Source organism: Oncorhynchus tshawytscha, linkage group LG14 (assembly GCF_018296145.1).
Source record: "Oncorhynchus tshawytscha isolate Ot180627B linkage group LG14, Otsh_v2.0, whole genome shotgun sequence".
Classification (NCBI taxonomy): domain Eukaryota; kingdom Metazoa; phylum Chordata; class Actinopteri; order Salmoniformes; family Salmonidae; genus Oncorhynchus; species Oncorhynchus tshawytscha.
The window spans coordinates 17,485,700-17,513,244 of NC_056442.1; the positions used below are offsets into that span (position 1 = coordinate 17,485,700).

The 27,545-nt window shown below is 42.1% G+C and overlaps 2 protein-coding genes across 2 annotated transcripts; one reads left to right on the forward strand and one right to left on the reverse strand.

Annotated features, from left to right (window-relative positions):
• Nucleotides 1-383: 383 nt before the first annotated feature.
• On the reverse strand, nucleotides 384-4,197 carry LOC112266708 (mediator of RNA polymerase II transcription subunit 29). The gene is made up of 4 exons (XM_024444422.2): nucleotides 4,016-4,197; nucleotides 2,224-2,282; nucleotides 2,040-2,124; nucleotides 384-1,868 (listed from the first exon to the last, which is right to left on the reverse strand). The coding sequence occupies exons 1-4, from the start codon at nucleotides 4,166-4,168 to the stop codon at nucleotides 1,641-1,643; spliced, it is 525 nt and encodes a 174-aa protein (XP_024300190.1). The 5' UTR covers nucleotides 4,169-4,197; the 3' UTR covers nucleotides 384-1,640.
• A 3,027-nt stretch (nucleotides 4,198-7,224) lies between these two features.
• On the forward strand, nucleotides 7,225-23,202 carry LOC112266709 (serine/threonine-protein phosphatase 2A 65 kDa regulatory subunit A beta isoform). The gene is made up of 15 exons (XM_024444423.2): nucleotides 7,225-7,383; nucleotides 8,237-8,327; nucleotides 9,858-9,958; nucleotides 10,098-10,330; nucleotides 10,574-10,721; nucleotides 11,106-11,261; nucleotides 12,196-12,310; nucleotides 12,428-12,498; nucleotides 13,342-13,476; nucleotides 14,432-14,605; nucleotides 15,038-15,098; nucleotides 19,888-20,042; nucleotides 21,040-21,182; nucleotides 21,494-21,585; nucleotides 21,842-23,202. Exons 1-15 carry the CDS (start codon nucleotides 7,306-7,308, stop codon nucleotides 21,856-21,858), a joined length of 1,770 nt encoding a protein of 589 aa, XP_024300191.1. The 5' UTR covers nucleotides 7,225-7,305; the 3' UTR covers nucleotides 21,859-23,202.
• The last annotated feature ends 4,343 nt before the right edge of the window (nucleotides 23,203-27,545 follow it).

Here is a 27,545-nt window from a genome sequence, read left to right on the forward strand (position 1 = left end):
ATCTTATGGCTTGGTTTTTGCTCTGACATGCACTGCCAACTGTGGGACCTTATATAGACACGTGTGTGCCATTCCAAAGCATGTCCAATCAAGCAAATTTACCACAGGTGGTCTCCAATCAAGTTGTAGGAACATCAAGGAAAGTCAATGGAAACAGGGTGCACCTGAGCTCAATTTCGAGTCTCATAGCAAAGTGTGAATACTTATTTAAATAAGGTGTTTTTCATTTTTAATAAATGTCTAAAAACCTGTTTTCGCTTCGTCATTATGGGGTGTGTAGATTGGATTAAATGCATTTCCCCCTCATGTTAGAATAAGGCTGTAACGTAACAAAACGTGGAAAAGGTCAAGGGGTCTGAATGTATGTAAAAGTAAGAGACAAATTATGAGTGAAAATTGTTTATTACAATTAAGACAAAGCTACTCTGCCACAAAGGTTTTGCAATTTGGTTGACTAGTAGCTGCGCTTGGACAGCATTGGTACTGACTTGGTCACCACTCTCTGGTGGTCATTTGGTAATGTGCTCTACTTGTAACAAAACACTTTTATTTACACGTTAGGGCATGCAAACTTGATTAAAGCTGAACTCCGTAGTAGCGGTAGTCAAAATGATCCAACTCGTTAGTTTTCGCTCTTGAATTCTGAACGGTGCAGTGCCAGAATGACCACCCGAGCCCGGCACGCTATACGGTTGGGGAAATGTTCCTCAATCCAGAGATGGAATGTTTCGCTGTACTCCTAAATATCCCGAAAATATGAATGGCGAATCAAGAACATTGAAATATAGCTAATTGTGTATTTAACTGCCCCTTGTCGTCGTGCTAGGTTAGCTAAAGGTATATCAACTCATTGGTTTCAACAACACTTCGGTTGTGTTGTTGAATTCCTCCCAACGCTAGCAGTCGTGTTTTAATGGAATCCAATGGGCTGCAATAGCATTAGCTAGCCTAGCATGCTGACAACAACGGCCCGCGTTCAAGTATAGCACCATCCCGACTCGAGAGAAATGAATGAGTCTGGTCATTTTGGCTACAGTAGCGGGAAACGGTGCCACCTCGTTATGTGGCCGAGCTCAGAAGCGTGGAGCAGCATGGTAAAAAAAAAAAAAAACCTGTACATATTGATGTTGTGCTCTTCTGTCCCGCATTATGTCCGAGGGGGAAAAAGGCGATTTTATAACAACGAAGTTATTGACAAACGGAGGTGGTTGTTTCATCTTTGCGGATTGCAGTTGTAAGTGTTATTTCAATTGATTTTGATTAGATTTTTTTAAAGAAGCGCGAGGAACAAAATAAGAAAGAGGACCAGATTGTAAAAATACTATAGCAACCTTAGTTCAACGCCTAGTGACCTCGTCAAGACTCCATTGGCGTCAACAGTGGGATAGTGTTGTTGAAAACATGACTGGCCAGATCTGAGGCACAGTACCTTTTCCATAATCCAAGAAAGTTGTGAATCTCATTACTTGATGCTTGAGGTCATTTTGTTTGCTACTTTTCTGATTTTGGGGGGAAGAAAATTGAAGAGGGGCATCCGTTAAACAATTATTAAACTGTGTATGTCCTTATCAATCAATACAAAAAAATACAAAACTTTAGAAAAAGAACAACCATGTGATAGTATAATGGAATGCCCATTTCTACAGGACTCCTTGCTGCTGGCCCTTTCCTGCAATTTTCTTGGAGCACTCCAATAGAGCGTTGTGAATGTCTTTGGCGCAGGAGATCTGTGACTTGATCATGCTGAGGTACTGTGAGTAGGACAGGGACTCTGTCTGTACGGTGTCAGGCTTGGTGGCTGTTGGGACCAAGTTAGGAGAGTGCTTGGCACTGTCAATGCTCTGGGATAAGCACTCGTAGGCAAGCCGCTATGGGGGAAACAAAAGAGTAATAGTAAGCAGATAACCAGGCTGCCAGCTTTATCAATGTATAAACTATACTGTATGTTATGGTGAATGATGCTCGGTACTCTAAAAGTCAAATAGAAATACGTGTAATAATAAGAGGTGGTGAACAATTTCATTTTGTGTGTGCCTCACTAAGCAGAGCTCCAGCTGATCGCACAGGGCATAAAACTCTTCCAGACTCTTGTCAAACCGCTGTACACTGGCATCGCTGCTCTTTCTGAAATACAAAGGCATTAGGAAAGTTGTGCATCTCCAGCTCCAGAAAAAACACATACGCTGTGTGTGTGCCATTAAGTTAGGGGAAAAGGGTACTTACATGCCATTGTCAATTGATGTATTATGTCCCAAATTTAAAGAGGCAATCTTCATGACATTCTAGACAGAAAATAATGATTAGTTATCCTATATTTGATGTAGTTACATTTTGCAATACCTGTATATAGCTATAAGCATAATGTTGTTACTGTGCAAACATATTCCATTAAAAAGCATTATCCCCCCCCTGTCTCTGACCACTATTTGCAGTTCAACTTAAAAGGTAGTCATAAAAAAATATTCCCTAGTCAGATCATTACTACTGTTCCAGATGGCTATGATTATTTAGGTAGTGTAAAGCGTAGCACAGACAATTTGACCAACCTTTACTTGTCGATACTTCCTAAATTCACAACATGGAAGACAACGCATTGCTAGTTGCAGATGGTTCATTTAAAAAATCCTCTGTTATTAAATTAAATATTTTTTTTGCTCCATGAAGTAATCAAGAATGTGTACGCCGCCATCTTGTACATTTAAAATCTTCTCTCATTGAGACATGAGAGTCTCCACCCCAAAGTTCTGCATGTCATGAGTGACTCAGAAATATTGAATGCAGTGGTTGAATTGGGCCAGTTCCTAACCCTGCACTTAAGATTCAAATTAGAGCCAGGTGGGGCTCTTGCACCTTTGGTAATGTTAATTTAGAATATAATGGAAAATTGTTGTCCACATTTAATATTTCCTCAGCCAACAACACGAGTAATCAACAGACATTTAATATTTCCTGCGTCCCAGACGCACAGAGGTCTAAGGCACTGCATCTCAGTGCACAAGTGGCGTCGCTGGTTTGAATCCGGGCTGTATCACATCCGGCCGTGATTGGGATTCCCATAGGGCGGCGCACAATTGGCCCAGCATGGTCCGGGTTTGGCCTGGGTATGCAGTCATTGTAAATAAGAATTAGTTCTTAACTGACTAGCCTAGTTAAATAAATAAAAACAAAGTAATCAACACCAGATAATCCAATAGGATTGCATTTCAGTTGTTCAACTGACTAGGTATCCCCCTTTCCCTAGAAGGATTTACCTATTCAATTGGTCATCTTGTCCCATTCTATGGGAGCAAATAATATTCGTCTGTGAGCTTTCAAATTTCGAGTGGCACTGGGAGAAAAATTTGCATGCCCAGCAGTTTAATTGCCACTTAACAGAGCAGGATCACAGCTTTCTATTCTACCTACATTTATTCCTCAACTGACAGATGGACCATTTTAAAACCAGGGTTTTTAACAACAACATGGATTAGGCGCATAGCGATCACCAATGGCGTTGAATGCATTGTCGGAGATTTGAGCTGAATCTAACATTAGCTGCTAGCCCTTCTCATGACACCAATAGATGTATTGGAACGCTGTATCACAACCCATAGTGCAGCGCACAATAGGCCAACGTGGTTAGGGTTTGGCCGGGGTAGGCAGTCATTGTAAATAAGAATTTGTTCTTAATTGACTAGCCCAGTTAAATAAAATATGACGGATCGATTGAATTCTAAAGGTGGGCTTGAGTTATCTTGAGCTAGTCAGCTGACTACATCCTTGGCTGAGTGCCCCCCGCACGCCCCAGAACGAAGGACCCCCACCTCCCAAATTAACCACTGGTTGAATGACACTCACCTGACTCAATCAATGAGAAGATTTGAAAGACAGATGGCAGCGTACACATTGATTGATTACTCGAAGGATCGCCAAGTAAAGGTTGTTCGAAAATGCACTTATCCCCCTCTGTGTGGCAGTGAAGAGACCAGACTGACTAGCCATTGTTTCCAGCTCATGTAAACAAAACGTGGAGTACCTGGAGGCTCTCTTTTAATTGTGGAATAAGCATTTTGAATCGATGAACTGGGTCGAAATCTTGCTGTTGACTCAACTGCTGTTGTTGAAGTGTAGCAGCTTGCTGCATTCCAACTTGTGGAATCGGTCCACCGGGTTGTTGCTGCGCTGCCATTTTGGTAAACTTCTTCGGTGAAATTTTTACGGGGGACTACATGCTTTCATTGTGTGGTGCCGCCACCTACTGGGTGGGGTGAAAACTGAAACTTTAACCCCAAAGAAATAGTAATGGAGTCGTCATGGATCCTTTTTTTTAGGCACTCTTACTTTGGACAAAGCCTATGAGGAAAATTAATGGCGTTTTTGTAGGATTTTGGCATAAACGCCTTAAATAAGGTATGTGGTAAACACAGTCTTCGATCTTAAACGTTTTGTTCTAGGAGATAATCAGCTAACCTCACTTCGTGAATTTATGTAACAATAAAAACACATACTTCATAAAGGTCATGTTAAATGACTGCTATTATCTCATAGAACAATGTAAAATATATGCTTGTGTTAACCTCAGACCTTATTTTTCGGTGTTAATTCCAAAACCATATTATTTCCCCATAGGGATGGCCGAATGAACCAGAGCTCATTTATTTCTGGTAAGGACTAAATATATGTTCTACAAGTGAAAAACATAACTTATCCGTTGTAGTGACCAGATAGTCAAGTGGCTTCTCTATCAATTAAAAGTAAATGTCTCTTAAATGGAAGGCAGTCAGGAGGCAAGAGCATGTGGCACCATTCCAGCCAATGAGAGGGCAGATGTGTGCACAGCTGTGTTTTCTCAAAGTTGCCAGGATATCCTACTTATGTCAATACACTTGCAACACCCTAAGCATTATGTAGCGAATAAGCACAAAAAACTGTTAACCAAATAAAATACCACAGTATGAGTCATAATACCCCAAAACCTAGCTGTCAAACAGGGAAATAGTTCCAATCATTTTTCAACCATTCTTTTTTCCCATAGCAGATTTTATAACAATTAAAAGGGCTGTGTTCTGTGAAAGCTTACCCTGGCATAACATTTTGATAACCATGTACAATGCAGTCAAAAGTATTCACATTTTTACAAATGTTGCGTTAAAGCCTTATTCTACTAATATATATATATATATATATTTTTTTTTTTAAATTCCTCATCAATCTACACACAATACCGCATATTGAAAAAGCAAAAGCAGGTTTCGAATTTTTGGCAAATGTATAAAAAAATATCTTAAACAGATCACATTTACATAACTATTCAGACCTTTTACTTAGTACTTTGTTGAAGCACCTTTGGCAGCGATTACAACCTTGAACCTTCCTGGGTATGATTCTACAAGCATGGCACACCTGTATTTGGGGAGTTTCTCCCATTCTTCTCTGCAGATCGTCTCAAGCTCTGATGGGGAGCATTACTGCACAGCTATTTTCATGTCTCTCCAGAGATGTTTGACCAGGTTCAAGTCAGGGCTCTGGCTGGGTGACTCAAGAACATTCAGAGACTTGTCCCGAAGCCACTCCTGCGTTGTCTTGGCTGTGTGCTTAGCGTCATTGTCCTGTTGGAAGGTAAACTTTTGCCCCAGTCTGAAGTTCTGAGCAGGTTTTCATCAAGTACTTTAATCCATTAATCTTTCCCTCAAATCCTGACTAGCCTCCCAGTCCATCGCTGAAAAACATCCCCACAGCATGATGCTGCCACCACCATGCTTCACCGTAGGGATGGTGCCAGGTTTCCTCCAGACGTGACACTGGGCATTCATGGTCAAAGTTCATCAGACCAGAAAATCTTGTTTCTCATGGTCTGAGAGTCTTTGTGCCTTTTAGCAAACCCCAAGCGGGCTGTCATGTGCCTTTTACAGACAGGTGTGTGCCTTTCCAACTCATGTCCAATCAATTAAATTTACCACAGGTGGACTCTAATCAAGTTGTAGAAACAGCTCAAGGATGATCAATGGAAACAGGATGCACATGAGCTCAATTTTGAGTCTCATAGCAAAGGGTCTGAATGCTTTTGTAGATAAGGTATTTCTGTTGTTTTTTTTTATACATGTGAAAGGAAAAAACGTTTTTGCTTTGTCATTATGGGGTATTGTGTGTAGATTGATGATGCACTGTAAAATCTCTCTTAGAACAGGTGACGTATTAATATATTGGCCTGTATTTACACCCAACAAATTAATTGCTAATTAGCTGCTAATGTAGCTATTATACAGAACTACAGATGCCATGATCTGGACGATACTGCCAAATTGAGGAAAAGCTAATGGATGAACTGGATGAACTGGATGAACTATCTAATGTTAGCTAAATGCAGTAATTAATAAATTGGCTAAATGTATTTAAATGGGAATTCTGTGAACTGTCTTTGGCAAGTTTTACATGTACACAATACCTGTTAGTAAAGTTGTCAACTACACATGACGTGCAGGGGCTTGCATGGATTTGTAGTTTTGCATGTCTACTTTAATGCTAATTTGCTTTTTCGAATCTGAGATTAAATGGAGCTGAATTATTGATAAAAGTCACCCATACATGGTTATCCTACACGAAACACAGCCATTATTTTAAGTGTTTCTAAAATCCCCTCTGGTAAAAATGTATGGTGGAAAAGATATTGGAACCTTGTTTGACCGCTAGGAGTTATGGGTATTATGACACCCGCTGTTGGGATATATTCAAGACTCGCTCATTGACCTCCTTACAAATACTCCTAGCTAGGTAAGCGAAAAAGACAAACGTAACCTGCTGGGTAAGACAGATTTCGGACCAAGTTATCCCTCTCGCCTTGTCCACTCTGAATATACTCAATAATACGTAAACTAAAAAACCCAACAAAATGCTCAGTCTTATATTTTAATAAGACTGGGCATTTTTTTATTTTTTTTTAGTTTACGTATTATTGAGTATTTAGATCATTATTCTCAGATCCCTACACAAGCTCTGGGGCCTTTTTGGTGAACTTTCAAATCCAGCGAGAACATCAACTACCGGTATCATACTCTCGCGCCTTCCAAAAATAAATCGGTTTCCATTAGTTATCACAGTCAAAATTGGCTATATCGTAAAAAAAGAAAATATTTAGCTCTTAATCTAAGGTTAGGGTTAGCCTTAAAGTTGGGGTCTGGTTTAAAACCAGATTTTAAGGAGATAAATGGTAGAAATGGGCGGGGTTTATCACTTAGTGACTGTGGTAACTAGTGACAACCATAAAACGCCGTAGAGAAAGGAGAGTCCTAGTGATTCGCTTTTGGTTTACTGCAACACAAATCTAAAATGGCAGGAGCTGATGGAGATGATTCTCTCTACCCCATCGCCGTGCTCATTGACGAGCTTCGTAATGAGGATGTGCAGGTAATCACATATGCTCTTTTTATACGAGGTATTATATTGGTGTTGTTTGTTTTACTTAAACATGTCCAATTTCAAATAGGATAGCTAGCTAACCGTACCTTACATCCCGAGGCCCCTTGCCTTGGCCTGTTCGTGAAGTCTGCCTGGCGCACCCAGTCTGGCTAACTAGATAGCTAACGTTAGCGTGTTTCTTGGTGTACAAAATATCAACCGGAATAGCTACATGTCGTATTTAGTTACTGCCGTGTATAACTAACTGGTGTTAGCTAACGTTAACCAAGTAACCTAACGTTAGTAACTAGCTAACGTTAGTTTGCTGGGCTACTGTATCACTATGCTAGTTAGCAGCTAACTACCTTAACTAGTTCATAAACGTAATCTAACTAGGTGGTCAAATTCGCATGTTAACTTGCAGAGGCACCTAGCTACTTTATTTTGTTACTGAAATATCAAAATGTACACTTCACACAACTTTACTGTAAACGCATGTCTATAGCTGCTAACGTTAACTACATAGCTTCCTTCCTTGTACCCGTCGGTCATCCAGCTCCACCCTGGTAATGGTTGTGAGACTATCATTATTGTTACAAACTAGTTATCTAAGTAACGACTGACATGATTAGTTATGTACTATCTGCATCTTGCTTTGGTGTCTCTTTCAAAAACACCGATTTCCTATACTCTAGTTAAAGGTTGTATGTTCATAGGAAGGCATCTACATGGGAATATGCCCACGTCTGAAATAGTATTTTTAGTTAGCCTTACTGAAACGCTAAGATGGTTTTATAGATAATGGTGGCATCTCTTGTAAGTTTCATGTAATAACATTACCTGGTATTGTCTACATTCCAAGCTGCGACTGAACAGCATCAAGAAGCTGTCTACCATTGCACTGGCCCTGGGAGTGGAGAGGACCCGCACTGAACTCCTCCCCTTCCTCACAGGTACAGTGCATTCAAAGTACTCAGTACTTTTTCCAAATTTTATGTTACAGCCTTATTCTAAAATACATAATGTTCCTCATCAATTTACACCCCATACCCTATAATGACAAAGAGAAAACAGGTTTTTAGAAATGTTTGAAAATGTAAAATAAATACCTTTATTCACAAGTATTCAGACCCCTTTCTCTGAGACTAGAAATTGAGCTCAGATGCATCATGTTTCCATTGATCATCTTTGAGCTGTTTCTACAACTTGATTGGAGTCCACCTATGGTTAATTGATTGAAAAGGATTTGGGGAGGCACACACCTGTTTAAGGTCCCACAGTGCATGCCAGAGCAAAAACCAAGCCTTCAGGTCGACATAATTGTCCATAGAGCTCTGAGACAGGATTGTGTTGAGGCACAGATCTGGGGAAGGGTACCAAAACATTTCTGCAGCATTGAAGGTCCCAAAGAACACAGTGGCCTCCGTCATTATTAAATGAAATATGTTTGGAAACACCAAGACTCTGCCTAGAGCTGGCCACCCAGCCAAACTGGGCAATCGGGGGAGAAGGGCCTTGGTCAGGGAGATGACCAAGAACCCGATGGTCACTCTGCTAGAGCTCCTCTGTGGAGATGGGAGAACCATCCAGAAGGACCACCATCTCTGCAGCACTCTACCAATATCAGGCCTTTAGGATAGTGGCCAGGCGTAAGCCACTTCTCAGTAAAAGGCACATGATAGCCCGCATGGAGTTTGTCAAAATAAGATTCTCTGGTCTGATGAAACCAAGACTGGTTTGTGTCAAGATGCCAAGTGTCATGTCTGGAGTAAACATGACACCATCCCTACAGTGAAGCATGGTGGTGGCAGCATCATGCTGTGGGGATGTTTTTTAGCGGAAGGGACTGGAGACGAGTCAGGATCGAGGGAAAGATGAACGGAGCAAAGTACAGAGTGATCCTTGATGAAAACCTTCTCAGGACCTCTGACTGGGGAGAAGGTTTACCTTCCAACAGGACAACAACCCTAAGCACACAGCCAAGACAATGCAAGATTGGCTTCGGGATAAGTCTCTGAATGTCCTTGAGTGGCCCAGCCAGAGCTCAGACTTGAACCCTTGCAGTGACGCTCCCCATCCAACCTAACAGCTTGAGAGGATCTGCAGAGAGGAATGGGAGGAACTCTCCAAATACAGGTGTGCCAAGCTTGTAGCGTCATTCCCAAGAATACTCTAGCCTCTAATCGCTGCCAAAGGTGCTTCAACAAAGTACTGAGTAAAGGATCTGAATAGTTATGTGAAAGTGATATTTCATTTTTATGAACTTGCAAAAATTTCTGCTTTGTCATTATGGGGTATTGTGTGTAGATTGAGAAACACGAGTTCATCCATTTTAGAATAAGGCTGTAATGTAACAAAATGTGAAAAAAGGGAAGGTCTGAATACTTTCCGAATGCACTATGTCCTAAAATGAAGACCCAAGTTACAGCAAACATGAGTTGTCGCCCTCCCCTTAATTATGTTTCACACCTGACCTCTTGTAGACACCATCTATGATGAGGATGAGGTGCTTCTTGCCTTGGCTGAGCAGCTGGGCAACTTCACCATGCTGGTGGGAGGCCCTGAATATGTTCACTGTCTGCTGGTACGTATCTGTTGCAAACTAAATCTGTCAGTGAGCATATAATGCATACAGATATTCAACAGACCTGACAACACTTTATTTTTTTACTTATCCAGTCAGCTACACATATGCACATTTATATCCCTGTCTTTCTTTGCAGCCGCCACTGGAGAGCCTGGCTACCGTGGAGGAAACGGTTGTGCGAGACAAGGCGGTAGAGTCTCTGCGTAAGATCTCTCAGGAGCACTCTCCTGTCGACCTGGAGGTGCACTTTGAGCCTCTGGTGAAGAGGCTGGCCAGTGGTGACTGGTTCACCTCCCGCACCTCCGCCTGTGGCCTGTTCAGCGTCTGCTACCCCCGGGTGTCTAGCACTGTCAAGGCTGAAATACGCCAGTGAGTAGCTATATCAGGCGGGATATAGCTTAGACCTGATTAACTAAGATCCCAATGGGATTGAATTATTAGAGGTGCGGACATTACTTTCTCATATCAGGGGTCCAATGCACCCACCTTTGGTAGTCACATACTAGCCTTGCAGGCCCAAGTCCATCAAATTGGGATGATTAACTACACTCTTCTGTAGAGCCAATCCAATGGATTTGTGGTCTGACGGTTGGCGGGGTGTTCTCTCCACAGGCATTTCCGCACTCTGTGCTCAGATGACACTCCCATGGTGCGCCGCGCTGCAGCCTCCAAGCTTGGGGAATTCGCCAAGGTTCTGGAGCTGGACTATGTCAAGAGTGACATAATCTCCCTCTTCACCGCACTGGCCTCTGATGAGCAGGTACATGCATGTACTGAAAACACGCACACAGGGTGTCCTGTAGCATTGCGGTGGGAAGTGCGTGGAATTCTTCCAGCCATTTGCTAAAATCGACTGGCTTGTTGCCTGTGGAATTAACATGGCCATACAAATGAGATGTTTTTGAATGGGGATGGATGAATATTGAATAGCTTAGAACAGTCATATTACAGCGACTTCAATAGGTCACCCCAACTGGGACTCAGAACCGGGTCTAGCTATTGTTAACCCAACACCTCAGCAGTTACACCATGACAACCGGCCCGTGGGGGAATCGCGTGTTCCCTCTATGCATTTCTATGGTGTTGCGACAGTATTTTATTAAATTGGTACAGAATCAGCAATAATCCCACCCCCCGCCTGTAGGACTCAGTGCGCCTGCTGGCCGTGGAAGCCTGTGTGAGTATCGCCTCGCTGCTGCCCCAGGAGGACCTGGAGACCCTGGTGATGCCCACCCTGCGCCAGGCCGCCGAGGATAAGTCCTGGAGGGTCCGCTACATGGTGGCTGACAAGTTCTCTGAGGTGAGCATTTGGAAACATTGATGTGTTGCATGTAGCCATAATGGATCAAAAATATTTTCTCCTTTACCGAACCTGGAACGGATGTAATGGGGGGGTTATATAGCACTGATATTCAGTGCTTCACATATGGTCACTTTAAAACTGCCTATCAGTAAACATGTTGTGCTCTATTGAGAGATTTGGCAGATGCAATAGCTCAAATGTTTGTCTAGGAAGAGTTATATTTTCAGTGGGATTACTGTATTGAACTTAAGTAATACAATCCAAGGGAGAGTAGTGGACATTTATGGGGCCTGTAATGTTCATAGTCCCCCAGTGTAGAACGTTCTTTTTGTTTTCTTTACCACTTACATTCACCACACTAATCAATTGATTTCTAACCCATATGACCTTCTCTTGTCATTTAGTATAAAATGGGCCATATTGCCACTTCCATAATGTTATAGCTGTTCAGTCAATCAATATAAAAGCTTTCAGGCAACCTCTCACAAATTAAAGCTCAGCATATGTTTTTTTTGTGCACCACACTTACTGAAAGGACTTCTACCACTTTCTCCCTTGCCACCATGAACTTTGGTAGCATATGTTCCGAACCCCAAATCCCATTAGATTAGTGTGTTGATCAGCAAATCAGAGCAAGGTTAAAGGGGGGCTTGTCAGAGCCGTAGATGGAGAGCTCTGCTGGATGTTAATTGCCATGCCCATAGTTTGTGGTAGACATTCCCTCAACCAATTTAACAGTTGGCAGGAAACATCCACACAAATTAAAGCCTGGCAATGGCAAATCGTTGTGTGCACTTTCCCCTTTGCTACCATGGATTTTGTAGCCTGTACGTTCCCAATTTGAATCCCATCAGTCAAGTGTGTTGGTTATGGAGTCTCACGCAAAGGTTTAGTGGTGGGTGTTATAAATGCCTTGTCACTGACTCCACAGCTCCAGAAAGCAGTGGGCCCAGAGATCACCAAGAACGACCTCGTCCCAGCCTTCCAGAACCTGCTCAAGGACTGCGAGGCTGAGGTCCGATCCGCTGCCGCCAAAAAGATCAAGGGTGAGTGTCTGGATACTATCTGCCAGTCATAAAGCCTATGTTGAAATAATGGTTTGAATGAGAAGCTTTTACCGTCTAATAGACCACGGTATTTACAATCCCCATTTCTGTCCTCAGAGTTTTGCGAGAACCTTCCAGAAGACAGCAGAGAGACCATCATCATGACTCACATTTTGTCCTGTGTCAAGGTAAAAAAAAAAAGGCCACTTCACTTTTATCCCTTTTTTATTCTGCTAACTTACGTATGCAGGTTTCTTTGACCTGTCAATTTCTCACTCACCCATGACTCACGCGAAGGGGCCAAAAAAAAAAACTTATCTAAAAAATAAAAGCTGTTGTGTTCTGAAGTCTCGACAATAACGCATGTCAATCAATTTCTTGCGTTCAGGTGTGCAAATGCGGAAGTAGCAGATATTTTTACACCCACAAATCCATTTTTAGCATTAGTATCTACTGAGCTGTTAAACTGAGGAACTGGTTGTTTTTGACTGTACTTTCTATATGTGAGCCATGAGGATATTATGCTTTTGTAGGTTGGGGTCTATGGCTAGATGAGGAGTTGCGCTCAGTATTAGCCTTTGGACAGCAGGGGGCACTGTTGTATTCTAAATTACTTCCAAACCACCACCATTCCTATTCTGTCTAAGTGTAAGAGCTCACTGGTTGTTTCCCGAGTTTAAATGACACCCTTTTATTTAGAAAATATATTTTTTGGTGAAAAACGTCTCTTCCATGAACATCCCCAACCCCCCAAAAAAATGCGTTTACATTTGAGTTATTTAGCAGATGCTCTTATCCAGAGCGACTTACTGTAGTGCATACATTTTCCTACTGGTGTTGCAAGCGTCATACTCAAGCAACTGAGCCACATAGGACAACTCTGTGCTGGGTCAGCTTGCATTTTTGCTTGCAGCTTGCATTTTAACTGATGATTCATTTCAACACAGAGGCTAGTTTCTTCCCCTCTATTTGAAAATACCATATTTGCTGTCACTGTGCACTGCAATGTCTGACTCTTTCTCCTCTGACAGGAACTGGTGTCTGACACCAGCCAGCACGTGAAGTCTGCCCTGGCCTCTGTCATCATGGGCCTGTCCACCATCCTGGGCAAAGACAACACAGTGGAGCACCTGCTGCCTCTGTTCCTGGCCCAGCTCAAGGATGAGGTAACACCAGTCACTACTGCTCCTACTCGTTCTATTCATTAAGTACCAAATGGTTGAGGGTGGGGGGGGGGCTGCCTGGACTTGGAGAAATGTCTCCTGTGTCTTGTCTGATCTGATCACCTTCTTTAATATCCTGTAATGCTATTGACCTTGTTCAGGATCAGATGTACCTGGCTGGCTCCCTACCGGAGTAAAAACCTAGGGATGACCCTTATAGGGTTTGAACCTTTTTCCCTGGTGACATTTGTTCTAGTGGTGCTAGGCTATTTGATGCGGTTTTCAGTGACGTGTGGTTTCTTTCTGACATATCCTTCCTAAATGTAACATGTATCGCAGCTAAAATCCTGTTGAAGTAGGATGTCGGCATTAGCCGACACATTTCCGTATCTCTGGTGGTTTATTAATACCAGAGTGGAAGGTTTTGGTAGATGAGGGAAATTGCACCGACAGCCTTCCTATTAAAATATGTTCTAGTTGCCTCGCAGCCAAAGCTGACTTGACAGGGTTTATGTCATAAAGGATTACAGTCAGAACGGACAACCGAGGTGCGAAACACCCCGAATGACTCACGGATATAAAAAATAAAAAAACTGTATTCTTCAATATTTCTACTACATATATTTAGTCTCTCAGCTGGCTGCTATCTCTGTCGTCTCCTATTAGGGTCACAGAAAGCTTGACGTGAAATCTGTCTGCGCATTCTGAGGCTAGGAATCAAGGAACTGGCGGAAGGTCTTTGGCAATTCGTTTAGCCTTTTTTGCTAAAGTCATGTCGAGATTGGAGCCAAGATTGGCATCATTATAAGCAGATAGGGATGCAATAGCGGTCACAATGACTTTTGCCACTTTTTAAGACAACTTGAAATAAAATGGCTTTAATTCTTAAAGGAAGACACATATGAAATGTAATTGTCCCCACAACTTAAACAAGAGATCCCTCTCTCTTGCCCTGCAGTGCCCTGAGGTGCGCCTCAACATCATCTCCAACCTGGACTGTGTCAACGAGGTGATCGGCATCCGCCAGCTCTCGCAGTCGCTGCTGCCTGCTATCGTGGAGCTGGCCGAGGACGCAAAGTGGAGGGTCCGCCTGGCAATTATCGAGTATATGCCCCTGTTGGCTGGACAGCTGGTGAGTCATCGGCTGCATCCCCAAATGGCTCCCTATTCCCTTCATAGTGCTCTACTTGTAACTAGAGCCCTTGCACCCTTTTCCCTATATAGTGCACTACTTTTGATCAGAGCCCCCTGCAGTCCCACCTCAGAAGACCTGTCTGTCACATCCTCCTTTCCCCCTAATCACACATCTGTCTATGGCCTACATCTGCCTTGTGCCATGCATATGTGCCACAATTTATGGTGGGCAAGTGCTCGTCACTAATATCATCCATGAATTTGTAAAAAAGAGCTATGCAAAGTAATTCAGCTAGCTTTATTTTTGCTTTCTGAGTAGAACTCAATTTTTGGTTGAATTGGAACCCAATTCAATAAGTTTGCTTGCACTGTAATGTTTGGATATGGAAATGGTTTAGAAAAGTATTCTCTCCTAATCGCTCTTCTCCAGGGAGTGGAGTTCTTTGATGAGAAGTTGAACACCCTCTGCATGGCATGGCTCATTGACCACGGTAAGACCCCTCCCCCATACACACCACTTTTCAATGCATTTGTCCTCTGTGCGCTTAGTCAGTAGTGTCCTCCTCCATTGGACAGAGGTGGGGATCACGTCCCTGATGGATTGTGTCCCATGCTGCTCTCTAAGCTCTCACGGCTTCCCTCCTCCCCTGCATCCTATGTGGTTTGGGGGGCAGAGATGGAGACGCGTCAGGCTGCAGCTCTCTCTAAGCCTCACGGCTGTGCCAATGACAAAGGTCTGATGACAACCCAGTGACTTAGAATGGGAGAGGCCAAATTCGCTCTCCTTAATTGCATGCTGCCTTCTGTAGCTGAGCTGGATAGAATGGGAAAACTACTGCAATAGTCTGCATCCCAAATGGCACCATATCCCCTATATTGTGCACTACTTTCTTTTTAAAATTTAACTAGGCAAGTCAGTTGTGATACAGCCTGGAATCGAACCAGGGTCTGTAGTGACACCTCTAGCACTGAGATGCAGGGCCTTAGACTGCTGCACCTCTCGGGAGTCCAATACCCATAGGGCTCTAATAAAAAGTAGTGCACTATATAGGGAATCGGGTGCCAATTAGTATACAAACCATACTGTAATACACCGTAACAGGAAGGCATTTGGATATGAGCAAATCAGCTATTTTCTGCAGTGGCCTTTTCTGTCAAGTTAGATTCAATGTTGTATTGAGCAGAGATGTGACTATCAGGGACAGGTTTTTGTGCAGTACGGGAACAGGCATCCTGGGGGGGGTTGACCTGTAGTTGTTGACAATTGTAATTAGTCTCCAAATGTTTATTGAAACATAAATACATTTACACAATGAGCACTTGTCTCTCAAACATTGTTACAGTTGTTGGTTAGCTTGCTAACTATTGTTTGCCATATTAGCTTAGACATGAGTTTCCCTTTGAGTTTGTTTCAGCAGCGGTGGCAAAGTTAACGTGGAGGGCATGTAGTGCTGTCTCTGATCGACATGTTATGCTTTCTTGACAGCAGAGATTATTTGTTTTCAAGCTAATTCTCTGCATTTCAACACATTTTGCCATGGGGCTGAGAGAAAATGTCAAGTTTTTGCGATTGCTTATGCCCAGTTGTGCTATCTGAGTCACTCAAATACCAATTTCAGATAGAAGATGTGGTATATTACCTGGAAAATAAAAATGCACACACACACCAGTCAAGTTTGGACACCTACTCATTCAAGGATGAGAATAATAGTGAAGGTATCACAACTATGAAATGACACACGTGGAATCATGTAGTAAGCGCAAAAGTATTCTTCAAAGTAGCCACCCTTTGCCTTGACAGCTTTGCACACTCTTGGCATTCTCTCAACCAGCTTCATGAGGTAGTCACCTGGAATGCATTTCAATTAACAGGTGTGCCTTGTTAGTTTGTGGAATTCCTTCTTAAAAACTTGTTAGGGAGGATGTTCCGTTGTGGGGATCAAATCAGCGGATATTTTAGAGCGTCACTGATCGTTTTTCGTTAAAATTCAAACTTTCATGAAAACACACAAACAAGGTATTGAATTAAAGCTACACTCGTTGTGAATCTAGCCACCGAGTCAGATTTGTAAAATGCTTTTCGGCGAAAGCATGAGAAGCTATTATCTGATAGCATGCAACACCCCAAAAGACCCGTAGAGGATGTAAACAAAAATAATTAGCATAGTCGGCGCTACACAAACCGCACAATAAAATATAAAACATTCATTACCTTTGACCATCTTCTTTCTTGGCACTCCTTGATGTCCCATAATCAATACTGGGTCTTTTTTTGGATTAAATCGGTCCATATATAGCCTAGATATCGATCTATGAAGACTGTGTGGAAAACGGAAAAAAATAGCGTTTCATAACGTAACGTCATTTTTTAAAAGTTAAAAAGTCGACGATAAACTTTCACAAAACACTTCGAAATACCTTTCTAATGCAACTTTAGGTATTACTACACGTCAATAAGCTATAAAAATCATCAGTGGGCGATGTAAATTCGATAGCCTGCCGTGTGGAAAAATGTCCGGAAAAAGACAGACAATGCCTCGGGTCGGTGGTCGGAGAGAATCGGTTCCCTTTGGTCGGATCTACCAAGAATCAATTCAGATTCAAATGAGGAGACTCTATAGATCCTGTGGAAGCTGTAGGTACTGCAAGCTCGGCCCCATATATTACGGTTCACCTTTAACAATTCATGGGAGTGGCGCATGGATATTTTTTTTCCATCTCCAGTGATCAGATTTTCCTGCGCTTTTCGATGAAACAGACGTTCTGTTATAGTCACAGCCGTGATTTAAACAGTTTTAGAAACGTCTGAGTGTTTTCTATCCACACATACTAATCATATGCATATACTATATTCCTGGAATGAGTAGCAGGGCGCTGAAATGTTGCGCGATTTTTAACAAAAAGCTGCGAAAATTCGCATCATCCCAAACAGGTTAATGCATTTGAGCCAATCGGTTGTGTTGTGACAAGGTGGGGGGGAATACAGAAGATTTGATAAAAGACCGTGTCCATATTATGGCAAGAACAGCTCAAATAAGCAAAGCGAAATGACAGTCCATTACTTTAAGACATGAAGGTCAGTCAAGCTGGAAAATTTCAAGAACTTTGAAGTGCAGTTGCAAAAACATCAAGTGCTATGATAACTCTCATGAGGACCGCCACAGGAAAGGAAGACTCGGAGTTACCTCTTCCGCAGAGGATAAGTTCATAAGTTACCAGCCTCAGAAATTGCAGACCAAATAAATGCTTCAGAGTTCAAATAACAGACACGTCTCAACAGCAGCTGTTCAGAGGAGACTGTGTGAATCAGGCCTTCATGGCCTAATTGTTGCAAACAAACCACTTCTAAAGGATACCAATAAGAAGAAGAGACTTGCTTCGGCCAAGAAACACAAACAATGGACAATTAGACCGGTGGAAATCTGTCATTTGGTCTGATGAGTCCAAGTTTGAGATTCTTGGTTCCATCCAACGTGTCTTTGTGAGACGCAGAGTAGGTGAACAGATCTCTGCATATGTGGTTCCCACCGTGAAGCATGGAGGTGGTGTGTCGGGGTGCTTAGCTGGTGAAATTGTCAATGATTTATTTGGAATTCAAGGCACATTTAGCCAGCATGGCTACCATAGCGTTCTGCAGCGATATGCCATCCCATCTGATTTGCGCTTAGTGGACCATAATGGACCATTCAACAGGGCAATGATCCAACACACCCCCAGGCTGTGTAAGGGCTATTTGACCAAAAAGGAGAGTGATGGAGTGCAGCATCAGATGACCTGGCCTCCACAATCACAAGACCTCAACCCAATTGAGATGGACCGCAGAGTGAAGGAAAAGCAGCCAACATGTGCTCAGCATATGTGGGAACTCCATCAAGACTGTTGGAAAAGCATTCTAAGTTAGGTGAAGCTGGTTGAGAGAATGCCAAGGCTACTTTGAAAAATCTCAAATGAAAAATATATTTTGATTTATTCAACTTTTTCTTTTATTCTCTTTTTTTTTGGTGGGGGGGGGGGTTACTACATGATTCATTATGTTATTTCATAGTTTTAATGTCTTCACTATTATTCTACAATGTAGAAAATAGTACAAATAAAGAACCCTTGAATGAGTAGGTGTCCAAACTTTGGACTGGTACTATAATGTATTTGACCACTTTCTTGCAGGTATATCCCTTTTATGCATATCAGTGAGTACCTGGCAAATTTGGAGGGGTGGGGGTGGGGGGGGGGTGGTGTGTTTGCTTTTCAAATTTATGCTAATTGAATATAGGGGAAGTACTGCATAACATCTGTCAAAACGCCTCAAAAGAAGACATGGTATCAACACAACGAGCTGGACAGAGAGCCACCTACGATTCCCGTCTTAGTCAGCAACAATGACGAGAAGCCGCGATCTGACCGTTCAGAATCATTATCAGCCAACCTGTACATAAAGCCTCCAACAGCAAGATTGCATCTCTTTTGGCCTATCGCATACATTTTATACTAAACGGTACGTTCAAAGTAGTATGATTAGCACACAGTATGTAGTTTTTAGTAAGACGTTGGTAAGACAGGTTTTAATATCCCATTGTGGCTCCACAGGCTATTGGCATGGTTCTTCTAACCCCAATGTGGTTCTCTAGCAGTCTTGTTTATGGCTGGATTAGGGGCCAAATAGGGTTCAGTTAGTCAGTGGTTTAGAAATGTGTTGTACCCAGGCTCCCTGGTCTCCCGCTCTTTGTCCAACAGCTAGTATCGATTATCAGGCTTGTGTGTACCCAGATGTCAAGTCACTGTATTCTGGGCACAATTGAGTGTTTTGAGCAGTTCTGCAGTCACTAGCCTCTTTAGCCATGATTACTGATGAGCATGTTTTCCATGCGAATGGGATTTTTGCCAATATTGTTACAAGGCAAACAAACTGACAATAATCCAAAGATGGCTGCCAAACTGGAATGGAAAGAGCTCAAAAGAAGCAAGAATCCTGGCAAATTTTCAGGGGCTGGTTATTTGATGTTTTTACTGAGTATTGTATGGACTGCCTACTCTTGTAGAGTTTGGATGTCTAAGTTTAACTTTGATCTATGTAATTGAGTTTTGTACACATTTTCTTTTTGATTAGATTGCCATTTCAATTGAGAAATGCTAGTCAATAGGTTCAATTAATATTAGTGTCAGGGCTTTCCTTTACCAAACAATCTTTTTTTTTTCTGACAACTACAACAAATATACTACGAGTCCTAATTTCTATCTAGTTCTACAGGTCAAGGTCTCTAAGCATGTTTGTGTTGTCGACAGTATACGCTATCCGCGAGGCAGCCACCTGTAACTTGATGAAGCTGGTGGAGAAGTTTGGAGCCGAGTGGGCCCAGAACACCATCGTGCCCAAGGTGCTGGGTATGGCCAACGACCCCAACTACCTGCACAGGATGACCACGCTCTTCTGCATCAATGTGAGTCCTCCTGACCTTCATACCACACACACAACCCTCAGACCATAGGCTTATACTAAGATGGAAGCTAGATCTACTCAGGTTTTTATAAAGCTAGCCATATTACCACGGTGGATATTGATCATGTAGCTGCCGCCAAATAAAGTGGCTTGTACCTTCACGTGCATGTATGTCGCACATGGGTAGTTGAACGCCAAACTATTCATTGAGTTGACGCTGAACCATCAATCCATGGGCGAGTCAATGCCACATTTTCACTTTTGCCGAAATCAACAGGAAGGAAGATCTTGCAAATTTTGCAGGCTGTGGTGTAAAATAGGATATTAGAAGTGGGTATTTTATTACGCATCATTAGTGCATTGAAAAGCACAACAATGCACAAACAGCCCCCCCCCCCAATCAATAAAATGATTGTATTAAGTCATACAAAAGTTTTACTGTGCGTGAACTTTCAAATGTGTGATGTGTATTTTATTACTATTAACACATTTGATTAATAAAATATTGAATTGGTCTTCTTCAAATTAAGCGGATGACGCAATCTTTGCGAAAGGGAGGGAATCTGATTTCAGTGGTCCTAGCCTCGCGGCTCTGTCATTTCATTCAGGGTAAGTGGAGTTAGCTTTGAGTTAGCCGCCTGCCCTGGAGCAGGTTAGTTATGAAGGATTCTTTGCATAGAAATGTACCTGGCTAAAAGGTGAGACACTTTCGTATGACCGGTTATCCTGCGTTAAACTCAGTTGACCAAAGTTACCTCGCTTACCTTTCAAACCTGATTTGTAGTATAGGGCTCATGTCATTAAACCTGAGATGGATTTAAACCAAGCCATTTTTGAAAAACATTTGTTTTAAAAGTAAATCATACTGTTTTTATCATGACTTATTTTACATCCTGATATTCTAGGCATTTATCAGATGCTCTTATCCAGAGTGACTTAGACAAGTGACTAACAATCATTTGTTTATGCCGTTGTTGGTTCCGTGCCATCCACCCCAGTCACTGTCTGAAGCCTGTGGCCAGGACATCACTACTAAGCATATGCTGCCCGTGGTCCTCAAGATGTCCAACGACCAGGTGGCCAATGTGCGCTTCAATGTGGCCAAGTCCCTCCAGAAGATTGGCCCTGTCCTGGACAGCAAGTAGGTCCTCCTCATCCACCACAAAGCCCTCGTTCAGGCATACCTGAACAACCATCTCCAATGAATTGTACACAGTCTACATCAGGGTCGGTCTCAGTAGGCACAAAATGGGAGAAAATATTTTGAAACGGAGGCTCTTGCTTGAACTGGTCCAGTAAAGGATGCTTGTTTTTTATTCCGTCGCAGAATGTTTTGCGTCTACTGAGCATGACCCAGATGTCCATGCTTAATTCTAGCACTCAGCTAATCTATTATAGCATGGGAGTGTGGGGAAAATGTGTGCTTTGTCTGAAAAGTTTTGTTTTTCTCAGTGCCCTGCAGACTGAGGTGAAACCAGTCCTGGAGAAACTAGCCACAGACACCGATATGGATGTTAAGTACTTTGCCCAGGAAGCTATACGTGGTAAGGATAGTACACTGTCCATTTTCTTCTATGAAGTCTCCTCATAGGGCCACGTTCAGTTTGGCACGTTGTGGCACATTGCTGATAAAAGTCCTTAATTAGAGCTGCCGTAAGTCCTTGTGCTACATGTCAAAGAAGCATGTTTGTTAGGCTGTTTCTATATTATGTACAATGTTATGCCCTGCTGAATGTGTTGCCCAATGTGAACGTTAGTCCATCTTGTCATTCTTCTGATTCCTTGTGTTTTTCCCCGTAGTTCTGGCCCTGGCATAAACCAACCCAAGCTTGGCTAATCCAGAGGAAACAAAAACCCAAGATAGCACGACATTGAACACTTTTCACAATATATTTATTGATGTTCAAAAGCAAATGGTGAATTAATGGCGTCTATTAACATCTATTTTTTTCTTTTTTTTACTCTGAAAATAAAATGAAATGAAAATGTCCAAGAATCTAATTTCCCCTCGCTGTAAATCTTTTGCTTCTCCAAGTGTGATGAAACGTGCATTTAAGCACAGTATGCTGACCACTGCATAAGTAACATTTCTGGTTTGACCCACACATTCCTCCCCGTACATACATAGCCGTTGACTGTAACGTTACTATTAGCACGGCCCCTTTCGCTGACACATTTCTCTGTACGAAGCACCCAGAACACGCAAGCCATCTCTTGGTTGCTTGTCCAAGTGCTAGACACATGCTATTGCTGCAGCAGATGGTGAGGAAGGCTGTTTTATTTGCTTGTAAAGAACCGCAAGGCTAAGGCACCCACAGATTTGTTTACATGTGCTGCTTCCTCTCCTGGGACATTTCTCATGTATTCAGAAAAGCTGTTGTGCAGCACCCCATCCTCTCTTTCTGTCATGTGTGTCTACAATGAATTACGGTTTAATTTGTTCGAGAACATTGTGGGTTACTCATTTCTAAAGTTAAAGGGATACTTTGATTTTGGCGATGATGCCCTGTATCTATTTCCCCGGAGTTAGATGAAGTTGGGGATACCATTTTTTTTTTTTTGTCTGTCCACTATGAAGGTAGTTCACTTTGGCTCATGAAACTAACGCTAGTTGGCAACTTCGTTCAAACTGCACACCGAGACAAATGGTATCCACAAGTCTTTTTGTTTGACGCAGGGAGGAACAGTGGGAGAATTTGTCCACAATCTCTCTTGCTATATTGCTCTTAATTGTTGTGCCAATTACTGATGAGCAATGGCTTTTTTTTGGTTTTCATACGGTTTAACTGTTGATTGTCCTATTTTATGTCAAAATGTTTTCTGTTCTCTAAAGACAAGGCATCATTCCTCACGGGTTGTCAGTCAGTTAAACAAGGCTGACCACTACAGCTAAAATGACAGGATCACTAAGAATAGCAGGGCTCTGTGTAGGTGGTTGCATAATGTTTTATAGGATGGGAAGAGGGAGTGTGAATGATTTGGTCAATTACGGTCAACTCTTTCCCTCATTGTCTCCCTCCCCATTTCCCATCGGTCTCTTAAATAAAATGTAAAAAAACAGTTTCCCATATTATGAAGACCCCACTTTGGTTTTTATTGAAATCTCCTCAATTGTGATGCTGTACTTTATCTTGAACTGAATAAAGTAATATACAAATGTGGTTGTTTACTGATGTTCTTTTACTCTAGAAACCTTCAAATATAACCTTTTGCATTTTAGTGTTGTAGCTGTTTAGTTGTCTGCACACCCAAGGAGTTTACAGATTTTGCTACCTTTTAAGGTAGTCTGCGAAATGATGTTGCACAGCAGCACTGTAATGAGCAAGATTAAAGACTACTCCAGTGGCGGATTTAGGTGTCACCGGCCAGGGCCACATCTTGCCGGGGGGAGCCCGCACAACAATTCTGAATGGTGACATTTGCGCAATCGGTTTTCTATCGCGCATTTGCACGTCACATTAATGATATGTCATCTTGTGGAACTGAGTCAATTAACCTTATTGGAGTGGGCACCCTGATTCTAGTTTGTGAGCTAGGCAGGCTACTGCTTGGGAAGGTCTCCTACTCAGAAGTCTGAGATGGGGCGGGGGTAGGTTGACCTCAGAACTCCCCGCTTGAAGCCCGGGGTACTGTAGGGGGAATTTATCAAATAGTGCACCTCTTAACTTTGTACAGTACTAATGCAATGATTAAAATCAGTCACTTTCGTAGTGTGGTACGAATATATAGTTTGACATATTGTTACATTTTTTTTCTGGTTTGTGCGAAATTGTTAACGAGTAGTATAAAACCAGTCTAGACACAATGGTGAATTGATTTAGTCTTGACTCTTGGTTGACAGTGTTGGGGGATGAGTAATGTATTGATGCTCGAGTGCCAAATCAACACAAATGGATAAGAAAAGGTCTAATCCATCAGGTGCCCAGTTTAGGAAAGAGGAGAAACGCGCAAAAGAAAAATATGTGCAGCTATGTCATCTCTGAGTATAATATGATGCATGTAATGAAACAGGTTAACACGTGTTATACTAGCCTATGTTGCTTGCTATGCTATTACACATACAGCGACAATATTCCGTTTTCAGTCCAACTAGCGTATATGACATTGGATATCATTTCACAGTTTCATCGTGATAATGTGTGTAGCCTGCAGCAAAACGATCACAACCTAACTAGCACATTATTGATTTGGTTAACTTTCATTGAGGTGACATCAAGGTTTTCTGTGATTGTATTGACTAGGTCCTGAGCTCAGTAAGGGGAATTTCCAATGCTAACTTAAAAGACATTTATACTTTGCTGATATTTTGTATCTTTTGTGATATATTTAGTGCTGAAGGGGGGCTCTGCTCTGTCACACAGAGTATGCGTACTGGCTTGCTTCAGGCTCTTATATGATAGCCACGCGACCAAGACAGCAGAGAAGTTTAGCCTGGCACGCTAAAGCTCTTAATTCGGACCTGAGTTTAGCACGTATTAACGGGTGGGTGTAATTAATTTGGTATGCACTTCCCTCTAAGCGTGTTCTGACTGTACTTAAGCATGCGAATGAAGGTGTGGCGGAGGTGACTACAGATACGCCGTATTCGGATTTAGACTTAATTCCCTCATCATTCCACGACCTTTGCGCGCAACATAACTAATAAAGTTGAGCCACGGTTGAAAGTGGCAAACCTTTACTTAATTTTTTTCCGATAGAAACAACACCATTCTCCATGCACTGTAATTTAAAAATGCATAAGAGCTAGGTAAACTGTTTTGGATAAGGGGATTGTAAATATAAATGACAATTGATTTAGATCTATTTTGTCACTGGAGAAGTGAAATCAGATGTGGCAGCAAACTGAAGCATATCTAACCAACATATCACCTTTTCCACAGTGAAGTTTATGAAATGCTGGCTTTATAACTTGCGATAAAATTTGGAGACCCAAGCTATAGACTTTTGTCTTGCCCATTCACTCTCTGGCTGGGCATCTCAAGGACATTCAGAGACTTGTCCCGAATCCACTCCTGCATTGTCTTGGCTGTGTGTTTATAGTTGTTCTGTTGGAAGGTGAACCTTCGCCCCAGTCTGAGGTCCTGAATGCGCTCTGCAGCAGGTTTTCATCAAAGATCTCTCTGTACTTTGCTCCATTGATTTTTCCCTCGATTCTGACTAGTCGGACAGTCCCTGCTGCTGAAAAACATCCCCACAGCATGATTCTGCCACCACCATGCTTCACTGTATGGATGGTGCCAGGTTTCCTCCAGATAAGACACCTGGCATTTCAGGCCAAAGAGATCAATCTTGGTTTCATCAGACCAGAGAATCTTATTTCCCATGGACTGAGAGTCCTTTATGTGCCTTTTGGCATCTCCAAACGGGCTGTCATGTGCCTTTTGGCTGAGGAGTGGCTTACGTCTGGCCACTCTACCATAAAGGCCTGATTGGTAGAGTGCTGCAGAGATGGTTGTCATTCTGGAAGGTTCTCCCATCTCCACAGAGGAACTCTGGAGCTCTGTCAGAGTGACCATTGGGTTCTTGGTCACCTCCCTGACCAAGGCCCTTCTCACCCGATTGTTCAGTTTGGCTGGGCAGCCAGCTCTAGGAAGAGACTTCGTAGTTCCAAACTTCTTCCATTTAAGAATGATGGCGGCCACTGTGTTCTTGGGGACCTTCAATGCTGCAGAAATGTTTTGGTACCCTTCCCCAGATCTGTGGCTCAAAACAATCCTGTCTCGGCGCTCTACGGAAGATTCCTTCGACCTCATGTCTTGGTTTCTGCTCTGACATGCACTGTCAACTGTGGGACCTTATAACTTCAATCAAGTTGTAGAAACATCTCAAGGATGATCAATGGAAACAGGATGCACCTGAGCTCAATTTTGAGTCTCACAGCAAAGGGTCTGAACACTTATGTAAATAAGGTATTTCTGTTTTAAATTCTAAAAAGCTGTTTTCTCTTTGTCATTATGGGGTATTGTGTGTGAATTGAGGACAAATGTTTGATTTAATCCATTTTAGAATAAGGTTGTAACATAACAAAATGTGGAAAAGGGGAAGGGTCATTCATTCATCAATAATTACCTAACCCTAAATAACATAGAAGATCAGAGTATTTTTTAACCTACCAATTGGCGGCGAAAAGGAGACGAATATGCATGTATTTACATAGCTTTCTATAATTTATCCCTAATATTTTGAACCGTTCTCTTCATATATTAAAGGTACACCACATTTAAAGGGATGTCTTTAGATAAATGTACTGAAACCCCTATTGAATGGAAACTCTACGAGAGAAAATCTTTTGGCCAGCAAGTGGGAGGGTTTTCAGCAGGGGCCCAATTTCGACTTTAAAAATCTATGCCTTTCCTATGCACTTCTCAGTAGTTGGTATTCAGACTTACCTTATGCAGGAGTGTACCAGGCTTTGCAGGCATGGTTCCCTTGCGTCTACTGAATACATTTAATTCAACCACTAAAAAACCCCCCACTTGCTGGCCAACAGATTTCCTCAATAGGGTTTTAAGTACATTTATTTATCCCTTTAAATACGGTGTACCTTTCATTTGAATTTTGTCCACAGACTAGAATACATTATGAGAATTGGTTCAGAAAATAGGGATCAATGAAAGAATGCCATCTAAATATATGCATATTGCATCACTAACTGTTAGATTTTTAAAAAAAAATACTCTGATGTTGTAGATTATTTAGGCACATTTTAGGGTTAGGAAAGTTTGTACAGTACCAGAGAAATGTTTGGACACACCTACTCATTCAAGGGTTTTTCTTTATGTTTACAATTTTTTACATTGTAGAATAATAGTTAAGACATTAAAACTAGGGAGATATGGGAGAAAAAAGGGGGATGTGGGAGAGGGGGTGGTAGGCTATGATTGATCTCAAAGGAGAACATGAGATCTACACATGTTATACAATCAGAGGCGAAGCCACAGCACGGGCCCTGCCAGATTGAATTCTGTCTCACCCAATCAGGCGGTCTTAAAATATATATATACACCAGTCGAAAGTTTGGACACACATTAAACGGTTTTCCTTTATTTTTTACTATTTTCTATATTGTAGAATAATAATAGTGAAGACGTCAAAACTATGAAATAACACATATGGAATCATGTAGTAACCAAAAAAGTGTTCAACAAATCAAACAATATTTTATATTTGAGATTCTTTAATAAAGTAGCCACCCTTTGCCTTGATGACAGCATCAGTATTTCTGTTTACATTATAGGGAATAGGCTGGCTTGCCGGTCCTCCACACACTCCGGAACATGTTTTTTCGGCATTCTTCTGAATTGACCGGTTATATGTGTTAACTAGCGGCGACCCACTTCTGTAGAATCACCCAGAGTCCTGTGGACCCAGGTCAAAAGTGGTGCACTATAGGGAATAGGGTGCCATTCGGGATGCAGACAATGTTTCTATAATAGTGGCAATTGCTGCTGTCTCATGCAACCAGATACTGTATATAGTAGAGCTCAACAACAAGTTCAAATCT